At 36.0% G+C, this 27,532-nt stretch overlaps 1 protein-coding gene across 1 annotated transcript in view; it reads left to right on the top strand.

Annotated features, from left to right (window-relative positions):
* Nucleotides 1-27,532, top strand: part of DDX10 (DEAD-box helicase 10) — a 243,020-nt gene that overhangs the window by 132,685 nt on the left and 82,803 nt on the right. Inside the window, exons 14-16 of the mRNA XM_079708600.1 lie at nt 8,285-8,404; nt 11,252-11,413; nt 21,919-21,975. Coding sequence (XP_079564726.1) covers nt 8,285-8,404; nt 11,252-11,413; nt 21,919-21,975 — 339 coding nt within the window. The remainder of the gene's footprint in view (nt 1-8,284; nt 8,405-11,251; nt 11,414-21,918; nt 21,976-27,532) is intronic.

The following is a 27,532-nucleotide window of genomic DNA, read 5'->3' as shown; positions in this document are numbered from 1 at the left end:
TGTCTTGGCTATTCTAAGTAGTGCTGCAATGAACATTGCGGTGCATGTATCTTTTCAATTTATGTTTTTCTCCGGATATATGCCCAGGAGTGAGATTGCTGGATCATATGGTAACTCTATTTTAGTTTTTTAAGGAGGCTTCATACTGTGCTCCATAGTGGCTGCACCAATTTACATTCCCACCAACAGTGTAGGAGGGTTCCCACTTTTCCACACCCTCTCCAGCATTTATTATTTGTAGACTTTTTTTTTTTTTTTTTTTTTTTTTGTGGTATACGGGCCTCTCACTGTTGTGGCCTCTCCCGTTGCGGAGCACAGGCTCCGGACACGCAGGCTCAGCGGCCATGGCTCACGGGCCCAGCCGCTCTGCGGCATGTGGGATCTTCCCGGACCGGGGCACGAACCCGTGTCCCCTAGCATCGGCAGGCGGCCTCTCAACCACTGCGCCACCAGGGAAGTCCTATTTGTAGACTTTTTGATGATGGCCATTCTGACCAGTGTAAGGTTGAATGTCTCATTGTAGTTTTGATTTGCATTTCTCTAATAATTAGCAATGTTGAGCATCTTTTCATGTACCTTTTGGCCATCTGTATGTTTTCTTTGGAGAAATGTCTATTTAAGTCTTATGTCCATATTTCTGATTGGGTTTTTTGTGTTTTTGTTACTGAGTTGTATGAACTGTTTGTATATTTTGGAAATTAAGCCCTTGTCAGTTACATCGTTTGCACATACTTTCTGCCAGTCTGTAGGTTGTCTTTTCATTTTGTTTATGCTTTCCTTTGCTGTGCATCAAGCATATTGATAGCTCCTACATTTTCTAGTTTGTGGATGGGACAGTAGGAAGAAGAGTGATTTAAAAAAATAAAAAGTGTTGCTTGGCTGTGTAGCATAAGGAGTTTGGAGCTTAGCAAAAATTTCATTTTACTTCTTTGGGAAGTGTGGTTTACAGTAGTTTTTAGTAAGTGGTAGTCCAGAATATTACATTTTAGTGTTACAGATTTACTAGTGAAATAACAGGGACTCATTCTAAGGTAGGAGAAAAATAAACAAATGAGCAAGAATTTGTCAACACCTTTCAGTCGCTGTCAAACTTTTTAAAATGTTTAAGTGCTAAAGAGGGTAGATGGAAATTATATTAATCACTGCACGCTCAGCATGCAATTTACCGGAAAAAAAAGCACATTGAGAGGCAGAATACTTTTTTCTAGATGTTACGCTTTTGAGAGATTTTAAAAAAAATAGAGGTCAGATTTAGTCATATATCTGGTCCTGCCATTAAAAAAAGAAAAAAAAAGAAAAACACTTTTAAAATGCATTCCTTGAGAAATTCTTTGCGTTTTAAAGAAAATTGTTCGTTGTTGGCCAGCTTTTGATTTCCATTTTATGGAGTTTCTGAGTATCGTTTAGGAAAATTATGATTCTCAGAGGAAAGTGTGGTCTCTGAGATGTTTCTAAGATATTTTATTAGTTATATGTGGTATTAAGGTAAGATCACAGACTAGGTTTTGGGGGTTGTTTTTTTTGGTGATCAATATAGGTTTTATTTTCGTTGTTTTTAAGTATAATTGATTTACAATATTATATTAGTGTCAGGTGTACAACATAGTGATTCAGTATTTTTATATATAACGAAGTGGTCACCACAGTAAGTCTGGTTACCATCTGTCAAAATTAAAAAAAAAGTTATTACAGTATTATTGGCTATATTTCCTATGTTGTACATTACATCCTGCGACTTATGTATTTTATAGCTGGAAGTTCTTACCTCTTAATCCCCTTTATTTTGCCCATCCCTCTACCCCAGGATTTAGAGTTCCAGCCCTAACCTTGCTGGTATTGTTGTGTGATCTTGAAAACCTCTTAACTTTTACATATACAGGTTCATGCAGTGTTATTTTTCTAGGTGATTTTGGCCTTTTCATCCTTCCAGGTTCTGTATTTAATAATGCCAATATTTTAAAATCACCATTATATGGCTTTGCATAACACTGTTTTATAAATGGTGTATTTTTAAGAATATCCAATTTTAAATGACTGGACATAATCCAAGCACATTTTGTTGACATGTGTACATGTAGGCTGGCCTTTGACCTTTCATTTGGTACTTTTTGCTTAGCTAACTTTTGTATACAACAGAAGGCAGAGCTTGGAAACTTGATGTATGTGTAGTTGTGAACATGGCTTGGACTGGACGTGGTAGTGATGTTTATTATTTCTCTCTCAGTTACGATATATCCCATTTATGTCTTGTGATTTACCGGCGTTAACCAATTTAGAAAAATGGCCGACACTGGAACCGTGGAAGCTGGTAGAGAAGTAGACAGCTTAGTTGCTTTCCCCAAGAGAGTATACCTTAGTGTCATATTGTTTCTAGTAGTTTTATAAATGCTGCCCCAAGTCTTTTAACTTAGTTTATTACCACCAGTAGCAGTGATTACCTTGTCTTGGGAGTTTGGGAGGTTGGCATCAGCATCTCTTAAATGTCTTTAAATGCCCTGTCAAAATTGGCTTAACTAACTAGGTACCAAGGCCAGTTTGAGTTTATTATATATCTTTTTTAAAAAAGGAATCACAAATATTTCATAATAAATATTTTGTCAGGGGCTTCCCTGGTGGCGCAGTGGTTGAGAGTCCGCCTGCCGATGCAGGGGACACGGGTTCGTGCCCCGGTCTGGGAGGATCCCACATGCCGCGGAGCGGCTTGGCCCATGAGCCATGGCCATTGAGCCTGCGTGTCCGGAGCCTGTGCTCTGCAACGGGAGAGGCCACAACAGTGAGAGGCCCACATACCGCAAAAAAAAAAAAAAAAAAGGAAAAAAAAAAATTTTGTCATTGCTGCTTAATATATTGTAGTGCTCAGTAACCATTCTCATTACTTTATACATTGAAATTGGAGTTCACAGACTACAGTGAAATTAGTAGTGCATGGCCTTATTGACCATACAGAATAGAGAAAGAGAAAGATTAACATTTACTTATGGTTTGCTTCTTAATATAAGATGGACTTAATTGTATATTAAGCTCCTTAATATACAAGGACTGATCTAAGCTTAAAATAAATGAGGAACTTTGTTGGGCTATGTAGGCTCTCATCTATATGATTTTGTGTTTAGAATAAACACACATTATTTATAAAATTTAAAAATTTGGAAGGATTTGTAGAATGAATCATTTAGGCAATCTTTTAGATATAGTTTATGAAGTGTCAATATCAAGTAATGAGACAAGTATCTCATACAAATAAATTCTATAACAGCTATGATTCTCATCAGAAAGGAGGTAGGGTTGGGGTCTTGCAATTTGAATAGAATATTCTTAGCAATGAACTTTTGGTTAAGATGCCAAAAGCATTGGCAACAAAAGCTGAAATAAGCAAAGGGACTGCATCAAACTAAAAAGCTCTACACAGCAAAGGAAACAAGTTAAAAAGGCAATCTATAGAATGGGAGAAAATATTTACAGATGATGTATCTGATAAAGGGTTAATATCTTAGATATATAAGGAACTCATACAACTTAAAAACGAAAAACCAAATAACCATATTTTAAAATGGGCAAACAACCTGAATAGACTTTTTTCCAAAGAAGATATACAAATAGGCAATAAGTACATGAAAATGTGCTCAACATCACTCATCATCAGAGAAGTTTAGATAGCTTTAAAATAGATTGTCAAATAGTACATCCTTATTTTATACTGTAAAATTAAAATTTGTGAATCATTGTAGTTCAGCAAATATAAAATGATTAAGGATTAAGTTTACATGGCAGGCAGTTTTGCTTTTTTTTAAGAAAAAAGTAATAAACAAGTTCTAGTAGGGTTTGGTTATTTAGGCAGCAGAAATATCTCAAGTTAACGACATTTGGACTTTGGGGCAACAGTGTTTATAAATGTTACAAAAGGCCCTTATCTTTAATATGAGGGCATAATAGGTATCCTCTAAGGTTCCTACCAGGATTGATAGTTCTTTATTTTTGTTGGTTTTATTCACTTTTACATACAGTTTCTATTATAAACTATTAATTATTCACTGACACACATGGAGCTACTTTAGGGAAAGATAAAAATATGATTTCTTTGGAGTATCTTTCCCTTTAATTTTAACTTTCATCTCCTTATGGTTTTGTTTTTCATCGTTTTGCAATAATACTTTTATTTTATCCTCTATGGTATCTAGTAATGTTTACACTAAGGTAGGTTTTTTTCATTGATTGTATTTTGAATCTTCTTGTAGCCAATATTAACTAACGTGGCCCCTTTGATAGGAACTGTTATTGTGTTTGTAACTGTTCTCGTTGTTCTTTTATCTTCCAAGTTATTCATGGCAACCTGCTGCAGCTATCACTATCGAGAATGCTTTATCAGCTTTGTATTTTATGACATTTTTCCTCTTGCTATTTTATTTTATTTTATTTTATTTATTTTATTTTTTTATTTTATTTTTTTTTGCGGTACGCGGGCCTCTCACTGTTGTGGCCTCTCCCGTTGCGGAGCACAGGCTCCGGACGTGCAGGCTCAGTGGCCATGGCTCACGGGCCCAGCCGCTCCGCGGCATGTGGGATCCTCCCGGACCGGGGCACAACCCCGTGTCCCCTGCATCAGCAGGCGGACTCTCAACCACTGCGCCACCAGGGAAGCCCTTGGCATTTTATTTTAAAGTATAGCATACATGTTGTGGAAGAAGTGCAAATAGAAATGAAAATTGCATTTTGATGTTTTATGTCTTGTCAGGAAATCTTTCATTATACTTTCTGACTGCTGCAAATTTCATTCTTATACCAATAATATAAAGGCTTATAGTCAAAATATAACTCTTGCCTAGCAATAGGTATAATTTATATTTTTTTGTGACAATGTATGGAAATGTAAAATATTAATGAGTACTTTCCCCCTTGTTCAAGAGACAGTGTTGAAACTTAAGTAAGACCTGCATTTTAAGGAGTTAAATTCATTTTTAAAAAGTCTTTTAGTTGGAAAAGTATTAAGTATGGCACAAACCTAGAAAACCCAGAAAATTTTATTATTTAAAAAAATTAATTTTATAAAAATTAAAAATATATGCTTGGCAAAAGCCAAAAACAAAGCAAAACAAAATAATATTACCCTATATGGCAGAAGTATAGACATAAATGATGAAGTGGGAGAAAGTATTGAAGCATCTTTAACCAATGAAGAAATTTCTCAAATTAATAAATGAAATTCCAGGAATTCATTAAGAATGCTGGCAAAGAATATATACAGTGCACTGAAAAATAAATGCCTTTGCAGAGATGTTCTGCTATGTTTAAAATACAAATTCAAATTAAAACTTCGCTGAGATACTATTTTTTCACCTAGTTGACTGGTAAACATAAAGCCTAATATTATATTGGGCTGGCCAAAAAGTTTGTTTGGGTTTTTCCCTAAGATCTTACAGAACTCTTTGGCCAAACCAATACTTTGTTTGAATAGATAAGGAGAAGCAGTTACTCTCAGATTTTTGATTGGGTTATAAATTTGTATAACTTCTCCGGAAATACCTTCCAAAATTTAAATACACATACTCTTTGACCAAGTGCTTTAAGTTTTAGAAATGTATCCTAGATAGATAAATACACATGTATATGAAGATGTAAATACAAGACTGTTCATTGCAGGGAGGGCTCTTTTAGTAACTTGTTGCTCTTTATATGTACCTGAATGTGGGTAGAATGTCTCTGGAAGGGTACAGAAAAAGCTAGTAGCAGTGCTTGCTTCTTGGGGCATAAACTGAGATAGCCGAAGAGGACATAAATGCAGCTTTTTTTTTTTTTAGAATAATTCTTTATTTTTATTTATTTATTTTTGGCTGTGTTGGGTCTTCGTTTCTGTGCGAGGGCTTTCTCCAGTTGCAGCAAGCGGGGGCCACTCTTCATTGCGGTGTGTGGGCCTCTCACTATTGCGGCTTCTCTTGTTGCGGAGCACAGGCTCCAGATGCGCAGGCTCGGTAGTTGTGGCTCACAGGCCTAGCTGCTCCGCAGCATATGGGATCTTCCCAGACCAGGGCTCGAACCTGTGTCTCCTGCATTGGCAGGCAGATTCTCAACCACTGCGCCACCAGGGAAGCCCATAAATGCAGCTTTTTAACTGAATATCCTTTACAGAATAAATAAGCATGTGTTACCTGCTAAAATTAATATTCAAAAGAATGACATTGAACTAAAACTTTCTTATAAGCCATATGTGAGATAAGCCATATGTGAGATACACCATCAGTGGACACACAGAAGGTACTTGTTCATCACCAGTGTGTCAGTAATGCAGCAGTGTTTGGGTGTTTGCTACTCCATTCAGACATCTGTCACTCAAAAGGAAGTTTTCTTTGACTTCCTCTCCTCACCCTAGACTAGCTAGGGCAGGCACCCTATTAAAGATTTATTCATCCTCTGTATTTTTTCTGTGCACTTACTACATCTGTGATTAAATAGTTAATGTTTAATGTTTTTTCCCCCCATTGTTAGAGTTAGGTTCATTGAGGGTCTTTCACTGCTGGGGCAGTTTGTACTATGATATCTTGTGTTTTGGTAACAGTGCATATTTGAATGAGTGAGGATTAATTCTAGAGTATCAGAGCAAAGCCACAGCCTATTAGGAAATTACAATAAACATGTCTTCTCACCCATATTGACATTTCTGTTCCTTCTTTCAGTGGCTTCCCTAAAACAAACAAACAAACAAACAATTTAACCTTTTTTTTGTGGGGAGGAGGGGGAGATCACAGAGCCCTTTTAGAAACCATGATAATCATAAAACTGCGGAGATGCAAATACCCCCAAATTTTGTTACGTAATTTCTGTAGTATCATGGAGTTCCCTAAAGCTCTTGATGTAGACCCACATCACTCGAAGGTTTCACTCTGCAGGATTGATTCTTCTGACTGACTATTATTTTATTCTGACAGTTTTTGGTCTCTTTGCTATTTTGACTGTTTCTCTTGTTCCTAGGACTGGGCTTTTGTATTTTATAGCAGTAAATTTCAAACATACAGAAAAGTTGAAAAACTGTACTTTGGATACCAAAATATCCATCACTCATATTCTATAGTTAACTTTTTGTCATATTTCCTTTCTCGTGTAATTTCCCATCAATCCATTCATTATCCTTTTTTTATTTAATGCATTTCTGAGTAAGTTGTTAATATCATTACACTTTCTTCCATATACTTCAGCTTGCCTGGCATTAACTTAAAGTTCAGTATTGTTTACAGGATTCTTCTTTGAGGTAGAAATTTATATACAATGAAATGCACCAATTTTAAGTGTAACATTTGATGAATTTTGACAAGTGTATACACCTGTGTAACTCAAACTCCTATCGAGATGTAGACCATTATCATCACCCCCAGAAAGTTTGCTCCTGTTGCTCCTCAGTATTTTTTGTGCTTTATTTAAGTGATAACTTACTCCTGTTTAATTGTTATTTTTACATCATGATGATTCTCTCAGATTTGCACTGTTTGATCAGCATTTTCTCTATCATAAGCTGAGGGTTGGTGACAGAGTATCAGCTAACCCAGGATCCTTGAGAATCAGCCTAGCCATAAAACCAAGAAGATCCAGTAGGAGTCAGTAACATAGACTCCAGCCTGGTGGTTGTATTGGTGGTGTTTGCAGGGTAAAAGAGGTATAGGAGGAATGACTGGGTGGAAGGAAGTCATATTAGTGCCCTGTGTTCACAAGGTATACTACAGGGAGAAACTTATTTTGGTTGACAAACTTCCTGTTCAAGAACTCTTAACTCCATCTCATCTTTGAACACAGCTTAGTTATCATAGGATGTTTTCCAGTATTCGTATAGTGCATTACTGCAATGGGAGGAAGATTGTTGAGTCACAAACAATGTATTGGAGTCATTTTGCTTTCCAGGGAAACATTTTCCTAGTCTAAAATTTTAAGTGTGTACTTGGAAGTTAGAGCTATTTTTAAAATGTGCTGTTTTTAGCTGGAAGATAGCTTGCTTTATCTTACATGTCCATTTATCACATTATTATGTAGTTTGTGGGATAGCACAGTTTTAGTAACAGAAGAAATTTAAGGTTATTTACGTCTCACATTCACATTCAAACTTAAACCCCTTTAGCACTGGGGGGGGTCATTAGTTAATAAGTCTAATAATTTTATTTCTGGACAGCAGTTTTGGTGCTTCTCATTAGCCAAGGAGCAATAAACACACTCAGTTTTGGAAAGTGTATTGCCAGTGTTAAATTGTTAATATAAAACAGCCATTTACCTAATCATCTGTGTTTTTTTGTATATTCTCACACAGAAGAAAGAACCTTCTAAATCCAGTGTGGAGAAAAAAGTGACCAAGGTTGCAGAAGCAAAAAAAGTAATGAAGAGAAATTTTAAAGTAAATAAGAAAATAACGTTTACTGATGAAGGAGAGGTAAGATTCTGTAAATGCTTCATTTCTGAGGTACATTCCAAGTATTAGAAAGAGTTTGACTCTCCTGCTGACTTGCCATTCTTTAATAAGAAAAATAATGTTTCTCTAAAGCACTCGGGCAATTCCTTTCATTGTTACTGTAGGTAATTGGTCAGCTCTACATCTGTAGGCAGGAATGACTTTCTGACAGTAAGCTGGGATACTTTCTGGTAATAACAACAGAGTTGGTTTTGGACTTTCCAAATCCTGTTTTTATAGATAAGACTTTCATGTCATGGGGTCCATCTGTTAACATGCTCTATGGGAAAATGCTCAAGGATAGTCATACAAGTACTGGCCGCAGCTTCTTTTGCTTGACTCTGGAAAGCCTCTGCTCTGTGTTTCCTCAATTTTAGATGCCATATTGGCATGTTTTTACTTACTGGCCTGCTGTGGGAAGGAATTCCCTGCTTTAAAATAACCTCGGACATATAGGTGCCTGTTTTTCATTTCACCATTACCTGGTCTTAGTGTAAATACATCCCAATAGAGTAGGAAAGGGGTTACCACTCACAGATAGCTCATGAAAGATCACTCTATTAGATAATAATATCTTCATCTTTAAAGAGGAAATATATCTAGAATGTCAAGTGACTCACCTAAGGAGTGATGGCTAGAGTCAGTGATTATGGCAGGATCTTCTGAATATCATCTCTGTTTCACTCTCACCAACCTACGGGTTTCCCCGTTCATTCTGATACAGCACTCAGCACCCCACGTCCACCATGATCTCATTTCCCTTGCCCTATGTTTATTTTTTCTTCATAGCACTTATTATGAGACTTTACATTCTGTATTTATTCGGTGGTTGTCCATTTCTTCCATTCCAGTGGGATGAGGGAAGGTATTTCTATTTCACTGGGTTGAGAAAAGCTACATGAGGGAAGGTATTTGTTGGCTATGTTTACTACTCTGTCCTCTGCACTTAGAATAGTGCCTAACAAATAGTAAGCCCTCAGAAAACGTCTGTTCTAATACCCCAGTAAAATAACAGAGCTTTTTATACTGACTGTAATGTATCACATCAGATATTTCATCATTATTAATAAAAATGCTTCCTGCACAGTCTATATTCAGTGGAGTGTGTTTCCTTTTAATTCTGAAGTTAACAAAGATTTGCATGTTACTTCGGGGAAGAGGGCTTTGTTTTAGAAGCCCAAATTTGCACTAGTAATACGGAGTAAAATGGTGTATAAACCATACGAAAACTAACAAAATAGAATGTAATTCAGCGTGTTGAAGTTGCAGAGGAAGCCTGTATAATTGGAAAATATGAATCTTTGTGAAATTACTGAGAAGAGGTCAGTCAGCACCTGAGAAACAGGCTAGACCAGAAAATAGTTAGTTGTAGTATTAAACATCGATGCTCACTGTAAAAGATGAGTGCTGTTAGCATAATGAGGTTCCTTACTGTGCCACTAACTTTCACTGTACATATTATACCCATTAGCTTCAAGTTGAGTGTAAATCCTTAACTGTAAAATGTTTCAATGTAAATTTATTGCTGATAGGAGCTCTGTGTGGCTGGGAGCCGCTGCACTGAAACTTCTGATCTAAAACTCTGAAAGAAATGCTACCATTTGTTCAACCCACAGAGGGATGAATTTTTTTCACTCTGATAGAAAAAGGAGTGAAGAGTCAGAGCAGTGGATGGTGTTCTTAACCGTCCCAGCTCATCCCTGTCACTGCTTCCTCAGTGCCAGTGACTGCTAGCATGGCTACTCATGCATTTGTGACCCTTGTTCGTTGCTTCAAGCTGCAACTCTGTCGGAATCTCATCTTGAACAATGTGGTGGTGACAGGAGTGAGAGGAGGCACTAATACCTGTGATGTGTGTGCCTGCAACTTCCATTTGCCTGCCCTTTAATCATCAGTCTTTCAAAAACTGGCAGCTGCTTAAGTCCTCCTGGCGACCAGTTATTAGGCAAAATGAGAAAATTGTTTTTGTCTAAACTGTCGAGAATTTTACCGTGTTAGGCCTGGAAGATTATTAAGTCAAACAACCCTTATTTTTCAGGTAATGACACAGATGTCCAGAGATTAAGTAATTCATTCAGGATTATGCACTGGGCTAGTGAAAAAGCCAGGACATTCAGACAGGTCTCCTGACTCCCAGATCAGTGCTCTGACTTCTTTGTCACCTTGTTCCTAACATAAAAAGTTTGTGTAAAATTGTGTAGATCTGAGCAGGCTTGTGAAACCCAAACTAACTTTCTCCTTTACACTTAAGTTAGTTCTTTCAGTTTGTATGTGCGGTATCATCAGCTGATATGTGATTCCTCAGTCAATTTTGAGCATCTCATGTGTGCCAGATAATGTGTTGGGTTCTGAGGACACATGAATAAGGCATATGGCTGCCCTCAAGGAGATTAGTGATTAATTTACAGGAAAGTAAAACAACCCAGTGTGGTGAGAGAGGTGTTACAGGAGGTACACCAAGGTGCCATGGCAGTGGTGGGGCTGCACTCTGGCCAGCCTGGCCACCGCCCTGTGCGGGTCATTTGGAGCTGAGTTGGTGGAGTATAGCATACTAAGAACACTGAAGTGATGTTGAAGCAATTACCTTCTCCTCCAAATTATTTAATGAAAATTTCCTTTAATCCTGCTCTCATGAGTTATGGCAGCATTACTTTATCCTGACTGGGAAAGCCTTTTCTGTGACTTGCTCACTTTTATTATAAAGCTTATTAGAAAGTTTAAGAAATGTAGGTTGTAAGGCAGAAAGTATGTATCATTATACAAAGGAAAGTGGTGTTCTGTTACTATTCCTTGTCTCCTACCCCATACTCACCTTTTTCCTCTCTGCAGTTGGTTCAGCAGTGGCCACAAGTGCAGAAGTCTGTCTCCAAGGATACTGAGGAAGAGGACGATGCTGGTGGTATCAACTTAGATAAAGCAAAGGAAAGGCTTCAAGAAGAGGACAAATTTGACAAAGAAGAATATAGGAAGAAAATTAAGGCAAAGCATCGGGTAAGCTTTCCATCTTGAATTAATACTGAGTGTAATTTAATATGTCCTAAATATATGTACATGTTCATTAGATATTCTTTAGTAACTAAGTTACTTTATTGTTTTCTTTAACCTTATTTTTCTGTGGCTATTTTGTTGTTTTCTCTAGTCCTTCTTTTCCCTTCTGCTGGTGGAGTCTTTGTATATTAACTAGTTTCTGAGAATGTCACCTAAATCTGCTTTTGGTTGAGGCGACCCAAATTATAGTGATTTTTTTTTCAAATAAAGTTTTAATTTGGAGATAATTGTAGTTGCACACGTAGTAGTTAGAAGTAATAGAGATCCTGTGTGCTCCATTTCTATAACTTTGTCATTTCAGGAGTGTTATATAAATGAAACTGTGTAGTTTGTAGCCTTTTAAGATTGGGTTTTTTCACTCAACACCCCATTCTTTCTGTTACTGAGTAGTGTTTCGTGGTGTGGATGAAGCATAGTTTGTTTCACGTTTCACCCATTTGAGCAACATTAGTGTTGTTTCCAGTTTCAACTTAATAGTTAAATTTCTTTCCATAAGCAATTACTTGGTAATAGATACTAGATTAAATTTACTATATTAAGAAAAAAAATAAGGAAACCTTGTGAGAGGGAGGGAGTGCTTCTACTTAGGCATATGCCCTTTAAGGCATTGGCCTTAAACTTGGCAGTTTTTAGCTACCATTGAAACAGAAAGGGTTACTCCATTCTGGTCACTCATGATATTACTGTCCTTTCATACTATTTAAAAGTGGACATTTCACTAGGTAAATGAATCAGTTAATGAACGAAAACAGATTTACATTTTTTAAGAAGTTTCTGCAGCATGCCCTTGAGAGACAATGAATGATCTCAGGGTAACACAGTATCATATGCAAGAATCACTGCTATAATGTTGGGCTGGCCAAAAAGCTTGTTCCAGTTTTTCCATAAGACGTTACAGAAGAACCAGAACAAACTTTTTGGCCAACCCAATATTAAAAAAAAATTTTTTTAAGCCTTTGGATATGGACATTATTAACTGTATCCTGAGGAAGGTTCTCATAGTTTTTGACTCCTGTTTGACCTTGTTAGTACTTAATAACCCAGTAAACTTTTTTTTTTAATAGAGCAGCAATTCTCATTTCTTTAAGATTTGATACAGCTTCCCAGTAGCATTTAATAAATAAGAAAACATAGATATTGAAGATAGCTTTCAAGGATGGAAACGAATGGTGGGAAATACGTTCCAGAAATATGGAGAACAAATGAACCTGAAATATACTGGTTGCAGTTTTGGGGTATTTGTTATTGAGAGAACTAAACATTTCCTGTATTGCTGCTTTTAGTACAGTACTTTAAATGGAAATTTGGTGTTAATAATTTGTTACTAAAATTTTTTTTAAGTGTCAGCAGCTTTGCCGTGTTTCTGCTTATAGTCTTCTTAGAGTATGTATCCAACATAAGAACATTTTACCTTTAAATTGTAGCCAGCAGTAAAAGAAATATGGAGAATTTACATAAAATAAAGCCTCCCCCAATCCCCCCTGAACCTGCTTCCCCTTTCTTATCTTCCCTTTCACCCCTTTTCCCAATGTGTGGAAGTTACTACTGTATCCAGGTTGTAGAATATTGTTTCTGAAAAATTCAGGAACTTAATTTCAAATTGACTGTTGTATATTTGTTACACAGTGTTTGTGTGCTAAGCTCTGCCTTAGGCAGTGAAGATGGAATATTTAAAATACATGGGTTCCTCTATCCTCAGGAAGATTATTATAGTTAAATCATAGTTAACTATGGACATTCTGTCACCACACAGAAGATTTTTGTGCCCCAATTTTTTTACATTAAAATTTTTGAAATGAATAATATCTTTACATTTTTCTAAAATCAAGAGAGATAAAAAAGGTAACATTCAGAAGTCTTGTCTGCCCATACCTGTCATGGTAACTTTTTATTAATTATTAATGTATCCTTATAGTTTCTTTATGCAAAGACTAGTAAATAGAAATACATATTCTTGCTTTCTCTTTTTGTCACATGAAAGGTAGTATACTGTAGATTGTTCTATACTATTTCATTTTCACTTATTTTTGAGATTTTATGTAAATCATTTTCTTTCCTTTGTACCATTGTTAAAACATAGCATATGATTTTAAAACTATCACTGTGATTGTCTCACAGCAAGGTTGAACAGAGCAGTTTGGGGCTGACACAATTGTGAGAGAAATCACAAGAATTTTCCATGCTACTGGTTTTGAACCAGTTCTCTATAACTAAAATAGGTATAAGGTCTTTTTAAAACAAGTCAAAGCTTGTTGTTTTATATAAAATAAGTATATACTGCACAAGGTGGCCCATGGCATACTTTCTATATTGGAGGTTGAAAATATTATGTAGCCTTAAAAGAGCACAAAGAAGTAACCAAAATAGTCTTCTCTCTATTCACCTTTAATGTAAATGCTACCTGGCACAAATATGATTCATTTCTTGGTATTTTCATCAGTAAAGTTATTATTTAAACACATATAAGTATTTGTGTATTAAATGAGTGAAAATTTCATGTTTGTGAGCACTTAGTATGTTTATTACAATAGCATACATACGATACGATACAGGTGCTCAAATCAGTTATTTACCAAGCTGCAATGGACCGGATTTCTACCCAGAAGGCATATGGAATATCTTTTTTAAATGGCAAGTTTTAACATTTGGCATAATGTTTGGTGGAAAGAGTATTGTGCTATAACAAGTTGGAATACTTGCATTTGAACCCTGAGTCTAGCATTACCTAGTCCATTTGGGGATCACCAGTCACCAGTTTGGATTGCACTTTCCTGTTCTGAAAAATGAGGGAGTGAGAATGGGGGTTAATACCAAGTGATCAGAGAGATCCTCTGGCTCTGTGTGTATAGGTAAGATGTGAGAATAAAATGATCCTTTCCTGTCTGAAAAATGGAATTTTAATTTGTCATTTTTCCCTGCTGACCGGTCGGGTTCCATGCTTGATGATAAGGCTTCCTTCTTGTTCACTTATTTTTCCAATGGTTACTAAAATTTTACCTTAAAAAGTAAATATATTCTTAATCCTGCACAGTTTATTTTATTTTAATTGCATTACCTGAACACATTATTGGTTTTGAAATCATATTTTTTTCTTAACACAAAATTATGAATGAGGAATGTGCCTGAAAGACCTTTACATATGAAAAGAAAACTCCATAAAATCTATAACATAATTCTGTATTTGATACATATTATGACACATATTATATTTTTAAAAATATGTATCACTTTTAGAAGATTTTATGAGCTTAAAAATCTTTCAGCATGTTTATAATAATTGTATTTCATGATTATATTTTTGGTTTATTAGGATAAGATAGTTAATATATGTTATATATAAGTGAATATATATAATCATTAGTCTTAATGATTCTGTTTCAAAGTAGTTGTTTGTTCCTGCTGTTTAAAATTAACAGCCTCACACCATAGCTTCTAATATGCACTCAGTCTTTGTATTGTAGGTCTCAGCTATTCATTTATTCCCACCTGTTTTTCCTCCATGCTATAACACCTGTCCTTGACTCATTTTTCATGTACCAAATTCTGAAGTCTGTGTAATTTCTACTGTGACTCAAGTAAATATCTTTGTCCTAAAGATTTAGAAACTGAACTATAGAATTTTAACTAGTTTATAGCCAAAAAAAAAAAAAAAAAAGCAAAAGAAAAAATAAAGGCAGTACAGTTTATGGCATCACTGCGAGTGGAACTCAGCTGTCCTCTTGCTGGAACTTAGCCACTTGCTCTGGGGACTTCAGGAGCCCTTGCATAACTGCTTTGGATCACCCAGTCCATAGCTTTGTTTCTCTTCATGAGTCTTCATTGTAGTCATTAAGCATAATTTTCTTCTGAGACCATTCTGGTCTTTCTCTTTCCCTGGCAATTTATAAGTAACTATACTTAATTAGGCCTGTTACTGTTTTCTTTGCTAAACCTCTTGAAACTATTTATCAGAAGTAAAATTGTAGCAAAAGCTATATTTTTACATATAAAACCATTAGTAAATTACTAAGTTGTAAAGGCGAAAGCGCTGCTTTTGCACAGAAACTGTGTTCAGTCAGAACTGTGAAAGATGGGCCATGGATCATATCACTGAAAGATTTTTACTTAAATGGAATGAAAATCCGCTCTGTGGTGTATGTCATCATTCTTAGCTCTGGAAGATAGCTTGTGTTTAGTGTGATAATATCTGCTGTTAACAGCTGAGAGTGGAGAGAAGCAATTCATTATGAGATTCTTTTTCATTTCTTTGAAATTTGCTTTGAGTGCTTTATTCATTTTGGATTGTATATTTAGGTGACATGTCATAATGTGTCTCTGGACTGTTTGCAAAGTTGCTCTGGGTTCTACTTAATTACTAGCATGAATATTAGAAAGTTAAGAAAGAATTAAAGGGACTTTTTAGAAAGTCTGTTTTGTTTTGTTGTTGTTTACACAGAATTGAGTTGGCATGGAATCCAGGTATCTTAAACATAAATTTATTAGTATAGTCAAGAAGGAGGGAAGCTGTAATCAGGCATGTTAGGAATAATAATAACAAGAACGTTAAGAAGGACAATAGCAAGTAGCAGTTAGTTAACTGGGCCCTGCACTAAGCATATTTTATGTGTCGTATTATATGCTAACAATTAACTTCTGATATAAGTGGGTTAACCTCATTTTACTGATGATAAAACTAAGACTTATAAGGGTCGAGTAATTTGTCCAAGGCCCCACAGCTTATAAAAGCTTAAAAATAGTAGCCCTGGGACTCTTACCAAGGTCTTTGTTTCTCTACACACCGTTTTTAACTATGTAGCTGCTACCTATCTCATACCAGTAGCCATTCTCTTACAACAGGATAACTCTGAAGCAATGAATCAAAAGGTAGAGGATGACAGCTGGAGACAAGGATTTTGAAGAAGGAATGACACATGATAGAAATTGTTCATGTTTCCAGAGCAAGGTCTTTGGTCTCAAATAAATTTAGAGTAAAATAAGCATTGTGGTTAGTAGTTTAGTTTAGGACCACATACTAACATTACCTTTCCCTGAATGTTCATTGCATAGCTATATAGTTACTAGTACCATAATCCATTTTTAAATAGGTATGGCCATTTAAGCGTCTAAGGCATTGTCAGAGACTGGTCTAGCTCATACGAGCTTATGAAATTTTACTAATGTCAGAAATGTCATCATGGGGGGGATATGTATCCCATACTTAATTCTAAAATTCACTTTATGAATAAAGCTTATTTATAGGGGAGGAAAGGAGATTCTCTTCTTGAACAACCATCCTATTACCTGTTCCCTTCCTACTACCATCACAACCGGATTTATTATAAAAAAGGAACCAGCCTATTACTATAGAACCTTTGCCTATAATTTAGAGATGTCTACCTGGGAGGTTTCTCTTCGTATTCTCATGAGCTTGTAGCATCTTGTGATAGTCCAACATCTGAGTATTTGGGCCTTTTTTCATATCCAGCATCCAAATGAGATAAATACTCAAGGTTATATAGGTCTTATCCACTTTGTGGCAAGTCTTTGACCTGTTTATTATCTCTATTTTTATTGTTAAGTTCTTCGTTTTGTGGATTTTTTTTTTTAAAAAAAAACACCATATGTTGTTTAAGAGGTGGGGTGGTTGTTAGATTGATGGTCAGTAGCTGGAGAGGTTGAGGAGCAGGGGCAGAGTTTGGTGCTAATGGAATTCAGGGATCTGACAAGATTAGGTCATAGACTACAAAGATGTGGGGAAGCTAGGCTGTGTCTGTTTTGCCCATCCCTATATACCCAGACCCCACCATGGGACCTGGAACATAGTAGTTTAGCAAATGTTTGAAGGAACTGATTAGTGAATCGGTGTTTCTGTGTAAATTTGTTTTTCTCCCTGTCTTCATATCCTTACTGTAGTTGTTATAGATTTATATATGGAAGCCCAATTTTTTATGTTGTTCAGATGAAACTCTGTAGAACAGGTAACAGATCAGAGAACCTTGTTGTGTTCTTCGTTCCCAGGAGGGATTTAGGCTTACTGGGATTTTGTTCTTGGAGGGCAGGAGGTATCTTCAGGGCCAAAAATCCTTGTAATCATTCTTTTACTCACTTTTGTTGAGCCAGTTTTCTGCCCTGAAAAAGAGGTGCCTGTAATACTGAAATGAGGATCGATGTCTCCTACTTCTTTATGTGACAGCTGGGAACTCCATTCCTTACCAAACTGACACAGTTGCCTGTGACTCATTCAGATAAGTTGTATGCTTCCACCACCTCCTGAAAAATATTGATTTCCAAATCTACAGATTTCCAAGCACCATGGAATGAAAATGGTTTAAATACATAGTCCTGACTGATGTTGAAATTCATATTTCATGGTACTTTCTTTTCTGGAAGCTAAGGACCTGTAGTGTGTGAGAAGCCAAAAGACATATAGTAACGTCTATAAAGGAGTATTTTGTACCTTGAAATGTAATTTTTCTGTTTTCTTTTGAATTTGATTTTTATTATTGAATTTCATGATCTTCTTATACTTCATCATTTGTAGCATGGCAGAACTAAACATAAAATTATGCCATCTTTTTGTTGGCATAAAATACCTTTTGGTACCAATCCTAAAAAATGAAATAGGAAAAGAAAGGATTTAAAGCATTTAAACCACCTAAAATTAAGTGTGTGTGGGGGGGTGAGGAACCTTGGTTACTGAATCTAATAAAATTCAATTATGTTTTTCCCCTAGTCATTGTAATTCAACCTTTTATTTTTATGTCTTGTCATTTATACCATCTATGATTCACATACTCTTCTTTTTTTTTTTTAAGAAGACGTTGGGGGTAGGAGTTTATTAATTAATTTATTTATTTTTGCTGTGTCGCGTCTTCGTTTCTGTGCGAGGGCTTTCTCTAGTCGTGGCAAGCGGGGGCCACTCTTCATCGCGGTGCGCGGGCTTCTCACTATGGCGGCCTCTCTTGTTGCGGAGCACAGGCTCCAGACGCGCAGGCTCAGTAGTTGTGGCTCACGGGCCTAGTTGCTCCGCGGCATGTGGGATCCTCCCAGACCAGGGCTCCAACCCGTGTCCCCTGCATTAGCAGGCAGATTCTCAACCACTACGCCACCAGGGAAGCCCCCACATACTCTTCTTTTAAGAAAAGAACCCTTTTCCTGCCTTAGCAAAAGAAGAAATTGTACTTTCTTCCCTATATCCGTTTCCCAAATTTTGGATTACCATAATTCTATTTCCTATTCTCCTCTGTTTAAAGACTAATGTTCACTCTTTCCTCTTTTCAGATAGAGTGCTAATATAGCTTTTTAAGATAAGAAAAAGAAGTTTTCTAATTTTCTTTTTGTGTCACCCAATATTAAAACTTTGTTCTTTTTATTATACTTCATTTTCATGTCCTGGTCATGTTCATTTCATATTTTACAGGTTTTGAATATCCCTCATCCACCTGAGACTTGTGACAGAAATCTTAAAAGGAAAAATTATTCTACTTGCATGCACATGTGAACTCTGATAGCCAATTTAAATTTTGAAATTTAAAATATTCTTCATTGACTATAATGAGTCAATATTGGTGTTCAATAGTAGTAGAAATTTGTTACTATTTTTTTTTCTGCTCTGATTAAAGTGGCTAGACGAAAAGCCCCAAAAAAGAGATTGCGTTTACTTGTTTAGAGAGTTTGTCTGATGTGAACATATTGAGGTTATTCTTTGGAACTTTGAAGTGCCATTTTCAGATGCTCTATTGTGTTGGGTGAAGGTCAGTTACTGAATAAATACAACAACAATTTGTGTGACTGTTAAATGTGGTTAATTATCTGTTTTTTTCTGGACAGGAAACAGGCAAAAATTAATTAAATAGTGTACATAAAATGCTATCAGGAAAAAAGTGCTCTCAGGATGAAAGACCCATACTGTAGCCGACCATTATTAATAATAAAAGGAAATGCAACATTTGGCTGAAACATGTTGTTAAGATAAAAACTATTCATCTAACAAAGCTGCGTAAACTTTCTCATGGAGGAGAGAAGAGGTGTAGATGTGTGCTGGAGTTGAGGGAGTTGACTCCATATGGTGTTGACTCCATAGACCCAATTTTAGTCTCAGCTCTATCACACTGGCTGTGTGACATCAGGAAAGTTACTTCATCACTTTGATCTTCAATTTTTTCATCTATAAGATGGGAATGATAATACCTCAAAAGTTTTGTTACATAGAATTAAAAATATATGTAAAATGCTTAGCACACTGCTGATCTTTAATAATTCAGTACTTCTACTGTTATTAAGAAAATAACAATAGCAATAATGTGCTAATGAACAGATGCATATGTATAAAAGTACAGTTTTATCACTCTCTAGTTATTTGACATTTTATGTAGCTTTAAAATTAGTTTAAGCAGTGCAGCACTCAAAAGTTACTGTGATCTTTGTAGACTAACATAAAATACTGTTCTGCTTAATTTTACTTTCCATACATGAAAACTTTGTGTGGAAAATGAAACTAAATTGTGTATGTGTGAAAGAGAGAAGAGAGAGAAAATCACAAATACATTCATCCACAAACTAAAGCCACCTCTCAAACTAAGCATAATTATGGTCAGTGGTTTAAAATTTTTTTCTTTAATATTATTTTGCTACTTTCATTTATTTTGTAGTCTGCTAATACTCATAGAGAATCAGTAATTGGTGCCAACTTTTGTGAAGAATTTGGGTGCAGATGTTTACAAACTGCCATCCATTAACTTTTTCCCCCCTCCCACAAATGAGGACACACTGATATTATTTCACTTTAGTGGCAGAACAACTCTCATAAGCTCATTAGAGAACCAATTCATGTATAGTATCTTAATAACTATTGCATTCATTGGCTGCTTGGTAAAATAATAGTAAGTTTATTTTTTTCTGTTATTAAAGTCACACCTGTTAAATTCTCCAAATCCTGACTTTTAATTTTTTTTAGAATGTATCCAAAAAAAGGCACTAGACTTGGCATACGGAGACCCATGTTTTGAGATCAGTCTCTCACTTACTAAGCTCTTTGACAATGAAAAGAATGTGTTTAACAACACGTTCTTAGTTTTGATTTCTTCATCTTTCCTTTTCTCCTGACCTTGATCCTAGAACTTCCAAATAATCTTTAGAATGTTTCTCTGTATAATTGCACATTGTTTAAGTTTTACGTGCCCTTTTAGTTGTATGTTTTATTTGGAAGTCAAAGTAATCCATTTTCTCCAAAACTAGTGTAGAAAAAGAATAATAATCACAGAAAAGAATAATTTAACATCATGCATTATTCAGGGGTATGACACATGAACAGTTGCCATTTGAATTTGAATTTTTGTTAGTTTCACTTAGAATTTAGCTTTCCTGCTGTGCAATCTGAAGGTATAAAAACTGAATCTATAAGTTCTCTGGACTCCCCTCCTCTTTGCATTAATTAGTACTTAACCCCCTTTGAAACTTTTAACATTTATGTTCTCACTTTATTAAAAAGAAGTCTGTAAACCTAGATAGGGTGTATAGTGTGGATTGTAGCAGTTTCTTGCCCTTCTCAAAACTGTGAGCAACAGAGCAGCCTCAGGTCTGTCTCTAGAGTATGTATTAGAATTGGTTCTTCAATCTGGAGAAAGCTATGTATGAAGCATAGTGATAATGATAGATTGTCCAGACTGAAAAAATTGTTAATTCTCATGTTAGTGGATATTTAACGTAAGAGTGAATCATGCTCGCAGTTTCACATTACTTCATGAAAGAATTATTTGCTGTTTATTCACTTTTTACATTGATCTAGTAGTTCATTAAATTTAAAATAGTTAGCTATGAATTCTGGATTGAGACTAGCCTCTATATTGTTTTACCACTTTATTTTTTGAAGAGGAAAAGAAGTGTTTTATTTAAAACAAAAGTCTTTTCAACTTTAGCTTTATTTTGTTGTTTTGAATTTTATTAATAAGCATATTTATTTTTCTTATTTTGAAAACATTAGTGCTGCATTTTCTGCCTGTTTTATGATCATTGGAAAACTAATGGGGAAATTATAAAACAGTTCAGTAAAATAAGGTGCTTATAAGAATAATCTTCCATTGTTTTTTTTTTGAGAAAAATACTGCCACTTTTCTAAGAACCCCAAGGATGAGGATTTCATATCCTTTATAAATTCTGCTTTTAGAGGAAAAGGGAAATAATCATTACTGCATTTCTTCCTTTTTATTTTAATAGCCAACACTGTGAACCAGTCATATGTCAGACATTGTGCTAATAAGCATTTATGTTGTTATATATAGTTCTTATACCAACTTTATGAAATGTGTGCTCCTGTTATCTCCATGTTTAGAGGAGAAAATGAGAGGTAGCGAATAAGTTGCCCAAAACTGCACAGCTAGTAAATGGTCGAACTGTAATTTGATTCCAGATCTGTTTGACACATACTTAATGATTATGAAAACTTATTAATTTTCCCCCTCTTCCTGCAGGAGAAAAGACTGAAAGAAAGGGAAGCCAGAAGAGAAGCCAGTAAGAAACAAGCAAAGGTAAGGGTTTATATTTTAATGAGAAGAATGTTTGTAACATTGAATGGAATTTAAATACTCTTCTTTTCCAGATGCAATTTATATTTATTTATACATCATGTCATTTGAATTGGATTTAAGTCCGTGTATGTGTATCATTTTCTTTCTCATATTCATTTGTTTCCTCTGTGGTGCAGGATGAAAAATACATACGGTAATTTGTTTGTTGGGCTTTGCCCTCCTACCTTCACCATCTTTTTCCATTATGTTTTGTGTGTATTGAGTATAGGAGATGGTTGACTCTGTGGGCCAGGCCTGATAGGATTTTATTCTATGTCATCTTCAGACTAGAGAGACAGCCTATGTGAACCCAACTTGCTAACAGATAACCCTGAAAGTATTGGTTGCTTCAACTCCTAGAACCTAGGGGAAAGCACTCTGTATCTCCCACCTTCACTGTATTCTGTAAACAAAAATTTTCAGCAAGTGTATATGTACAGTTTCTTTCAAATATATGTACAATTGTAAACACCATCATCCATGTGCAGCTAAAATTTTTATCTGGTGTGTTTGACACCAAGGAAGGTTCAGCTTCTGCATTCTGAGGACATTTAGTAGAAATGATTTCCTAGAACCAGGGCACAGAAATGTATGTCATTTCTCATGCTGTATCTCATTGTGCTATGCCTGACGAGCCATCATTTCTTCTTAGCAGTTAGAAAAGATCCGACTCCCTTGAGTAAAGCCGTAATGTTCTTTGTCATTTTTTTCTATGCTGACCAAAGCACTTAGAGAGCAAGTCAGAGATCATAACTCATGCTATAGTTCTGAAGTGGGAAGCAATTACTCTTCAGTGTAAGATGAAAAGACTGCTTATATTCAGTATTAAATATCACTTTGTCTTCAAAGGTGCCCTAAAACGAGAGCTACAGTGTGTGCAGCCTAACTGCTAAATCAGGTGGTGGATTCCGCATTTGCTTTTAAAATGCAGATGTGAGCTGTTATGGCATGGAAATGAGATCTCAGGGACTATAGAGGGAAAAATTTAAATTTAAGAAGGAAATCTTAACTTTAATGAAAGCAGTTGATATTTATGAGTATTGTGTGTTCAGCATAAAAATAAATCATTTTATTTTACTAAGAAGCTCTCATTTCTTTCTGCACATGAAATTATAAAATGAAAGGTATCAATACAGTTTGGAGCCAAAAGAAAACCCTGTATTTCCTTTTTGTGATTTGTGCATATTTGTGTATATTACTAAATCTGGTTTATTTTTTATACTTGTTGATACTGTATGCTTCATCTTTTGTAGTGGTTTAAGCTGTAAGAAAGAAATTGCTCTCACCCTTGAGCCTGCCTCTTGTGCCTCTTCTTTTATTTCCCTATAAGTTGCTGTATGTATTTGGTTCTGATACTGTGCCAACTGGGAAATGAAAAGCCGTAAAGGCCATCAAAGTTAGGTTTTGCCACTGGGGTAGACCTCTAAATTGAACTCTTCAAGCCAAGCCCATCCCTCCACTCCAGACCGCTTCCCCTGTTTTATCATGTGTGTTTTGTTTCCTGATGTCTAGGAAAGGAGGAGGACTTCTTTGTCAAGAGGTTGTCTCATTTCTGTATAAGTGCTAAGGACTGTACTGGGAACAAAGAAAAGAACAGCTGACATGGCTTTGCTGCTCAGCCAGGAGCTTTCAATAGACAGAGGTGATGTTTTAGTATTGCTCTGAATAGTCGAGCTGCCTCCATTTCACAGCCCTGTGTGAGTGCTCAGAGGCAGCAGCCCTCTTTTTTTTTTTTTAATTAATTTTTTTTGGAGTATAGTTGCTTTACAATGTTGTGTTAGTTTCTACCATACAGCAAAATGAATCAGCTATAGATATACACATATTCCCTCTTTTTTGGATTTCCTCTTATAAGAGTGATATTAGCAGAGAGATGAGAGGATGGGTTGTATCCAGGACTCGAATATTCCTCAGCACACCAAGGACTGACAGCAGTGACAGATTCAGGCTGACTCATGGAGGCCAAGGAATTAGCTTGGGCTAACCTTTTTGCACCCAGCTTCTTTTCAAATGAAAGAGACAGAGGATGGAGGCTCTTACAGCTTTTCAGGTGCCCCTTTGGAAACAGACCCAGAAGATGTTGGAGGGACTCTGTAAAGAGGTGATGGCCCAGAGTTCTGTGATAGCTAAAAAGAAATATATGAGATGAATTATCAGGTTTTCCAATTGTTTGTGTGTGTATGCACATGCACGCTTTAAATTATGGATATGTCTTAGTTTTAGAGTAAACTTTGTCTTCTCTTTAATATGTCTAAACATAGTCATTGTGTGACTTGAAGCTGTTGCCTTCTGAGGCCTTCTGGTCAGCTTCAATCCAGAGCATGCTTCAGTCTCTGAACCTATATCTAAAAGATACCTTAGTGGTGAAAGAAAGTGGTGTTCGCAGACTTACTATAGCACCGGAGGTGTTTTCTTACACATTTATACCTATTTCAAGAAATCAGTGCATAGAAACTGGAAGTGTGAGAAAGGGAGACTCACAGAACAGTTTTCTACCTTGTTTTGTGCTTCATTTAGCAAACATCATGTTATAGGAGGAGGAACATAGAAGACAGAGTATTGCTTTAAAAATTGGAAAAATATGTTAGAATAAAAGTTGATAGTATTATCTTTATTTCCCAGAAAAGAGAAGGTTTAAAGATATTGTGAATTCTCAATTTTATAAATGATGCTTGGAGGTTATCTCTTCCCAATACACAGTAAGTATTCCTAAGAAAAATTGCTTTGAAGTTGGAGTGCAATAAAATAAAGTTGGAACGGACCTCTCAGAAAGCTGATGCAACTTTTTGTTGAAAGATAGATCTAAGATCTGCCTAGAATATATTATGTGCAGTGTCAGGAGTTGGAGAGAAATGTGAAGTTGAAACTCCTAAGAAAGTTTTCAGGGTACCCAATGTCTAGTGATTTGAGAGAGAGAGGTCTTTGGGTATCAAAACTTTCCTTAGCATTGAAATATTTGAACTGCTAAAGAATATTTGACTTTTACCTTAACTAATGGGATGTTGTGTGTTCTTATAAGTTAGAAATTTTAAACAGATCTGAAAAAGTAGTTGTAGCAATGATGAATAGACCACATTACTTTTTGGATTCAGGGAGGTTACATAATCCTAGAAATACAGCTTTACCTCATTATCTAGCGAATTTCCTCATGTTACTTTGATGGTCTCAAGTGCTTGTACCAACCTCTGGTGGCTGGAAGGATTTTACAGAAATGTAAAGAAATAAAGTATGTGGTTGATAAAACTGAACACTGAGTGTGAAGGAGCAAAGAGTGGGAAACAGCTCAGAGGCACTTAAACATGGGAAAGTTAAGCATTGCTTGGACTTTATATTACAGATGATGCTTATAGTTTTTATTTTTTAGGCATGGGGGGAATTTTTTGAAAATAATTAAAATGATGTATGTTTTGAGGTTGATGTTATGTAGCCACTGTAAATTTTAACTTGATTTTCTCTTTCTGTTTTATTGCTTTTAAAAATTTTAGTGACTCTGGGGCACTTTATTAATGTACTTAATGAATAGTAGTCTTAGGAGATAGTTTTAGGTAAAGTGGTTTTGGTTAGTTGTTTCACGATAAGAGTAGAAGAAGTTGTATAATTTTAGAACCTGAATATACCTGAGAGATGGTCTGGAGGTGTTTCCTAAAGCTGGTTTATAATATCTTTCTCTCTGGCTGGCAATAGTTTCATAAAGCAAAGCTAAATTTATTTATTTTGATATTATATTCTTTCGAAATCTTTTTGAACTTTTCCTGGTCCATGAAATGTAAGAATGGAAACATCCACTCATCTATTCCGGCAGTTTTAAATAGTGCACTGAGTAGCCTAGGGGTTCTGCAGAGGTATACCAGCCCCCCTCCCCGCCCCCCCAGGATACAGGAGGGTTATTTGGGCAGGACTCCAGGCTCCCATTTTGTCTTCAATAAGAGTAGCCCCCTTTGTTTCTCTATGTATACTGAAGCTTCCAGGGAAACTTTTGTTTGAAATAATGGTTCTACTTAAATACATACATCCATTCATACTTGTTATTTTTAAAGTACCCAAATAAATTAAAGCTAAAAGCAAGTAAATGACTTAACATCATCACTGGCTTCTCTGATGGCAGAACCGCTGTGTGTACTCAGGCTCCCTGAATCCTCATTTCCTGTTATTCTTATTGCACCATGCAGTTTCTGTATGTTACTTTTTACCTCTTTTATTTCTATTTTTTTTTCTTTAAAAAACAACCCTGGGGCTTCCCTGGTGGCGCAGTGGTTGAGAGTCCGCCTGCCGATGCAGGGAACGTGGGTTCGTGCCCCAGTCCGGGAGGATCCCACATGCCGCGGAGCGGCTGGGCCCGTGAGCCATGGCCGCTGAGCCTGCGCGTCCGGAGCCTGTGCTCCGCAACGGGAGAGGCCACAACAGTGAGAGGCCCGTGTAATGCAAAAAAAAAAAAAAAAAAAAAAAAAAAAAACCCTGATCTATGGTACATAGGCTAACAACTATTCATAGAAAATTACTAATAGCAAATACCTTGAGTAAGGAGAGAACGCCACACTAAGACTGGAAAGCAGTCTGTGTCTCGATTGCTGGGTGACCCCTTGATCTGAGCCAAAATATGTAACAAAAAGTATGTCTTACTACAGGCTTATCTGCTAAAGGATTATCTCTCCTTGTAGAGCTACAAATAGACATTGATAAATGTTGGTAATGGTCATTCACAACTTTTCTAGGTCTTCAGCCTTTGCATTTATTCCCTTTTAGCAGTGCTTTATTGACTGACACCAAACTAGTATTTTGTAATTTGTGGAGAAATACCTCCTTATTCCACATATTTCATATAAACCTTCTACCTGCCCCCCACCTTTTTTCTTTTTTGGCATTTTATAACGCTGAAATATTTAACTGGTCTCTTCCTTTGTTCTTAATATGTTTAGGATTTCAAGGGCTCTAGAGGATTGTTTATTTCAAACCAAACAGCTTTTGATAAAATTAAAAACAAGATAATGGAAATGTAAGTTTGTTTATGGTCCCAATTCCCAGTGAAAGCAAAGGTGCTCCCTGGAAGTAAATTGCTCTCCCATTTGAAGGGTCCGAACTCTTCCAGGGCACCGTTTGCTGCACTGATACAATCACTTATTCAGTGGTGTCCTAAGTGAAGTCATTCAGTTCCTCTAAGCAAACTATTCAAATAATACCTTATTTTAGTGCTATATATAATAAGACCCATTAAGCTGTCCTTCTACTTCTTAAATAAACATTGAGTCTTTTAGAAGGCCTGCTTTTTCCCTTTAATATCTATTTGAGTTAGCAATGAAAACCCAAGTAGCTTTTATTGTAATTCTAGTGTTGGTTTGGTTGCTTGGAGATTAATGGAGTGGTTTTTGAATTTTTTTTTCCCTCTCTTTCTTTCTTTGGTGATAATGAAGAAGGGGATTACTAGGTTTGAACTTTTAACCATCTTGGGTTATTTAAGAGCTACTTCCAGTGTTCACTGTAAGAGAATTGTCCTCTTCTAGTCATGAAGATTTAAAAGTTA

The sequence above is a fragment of the Hyperoodon ampullatus genome (assembly GCF_949752795.1).
Source record: "Hyperoodon ampullatus genome assembly, chromosome: 7".
NCBI lineage: Eukaryota > Metazoa > Chordata > Mammalia > Artiodactyla > Ziphiidae > Hyperoodon > Hyperoodon ampullatus.
Note: the sequence above shows the minus strand (reverse complement) of the source record. Positions and strands in the feature narration are given on the sequence as shown.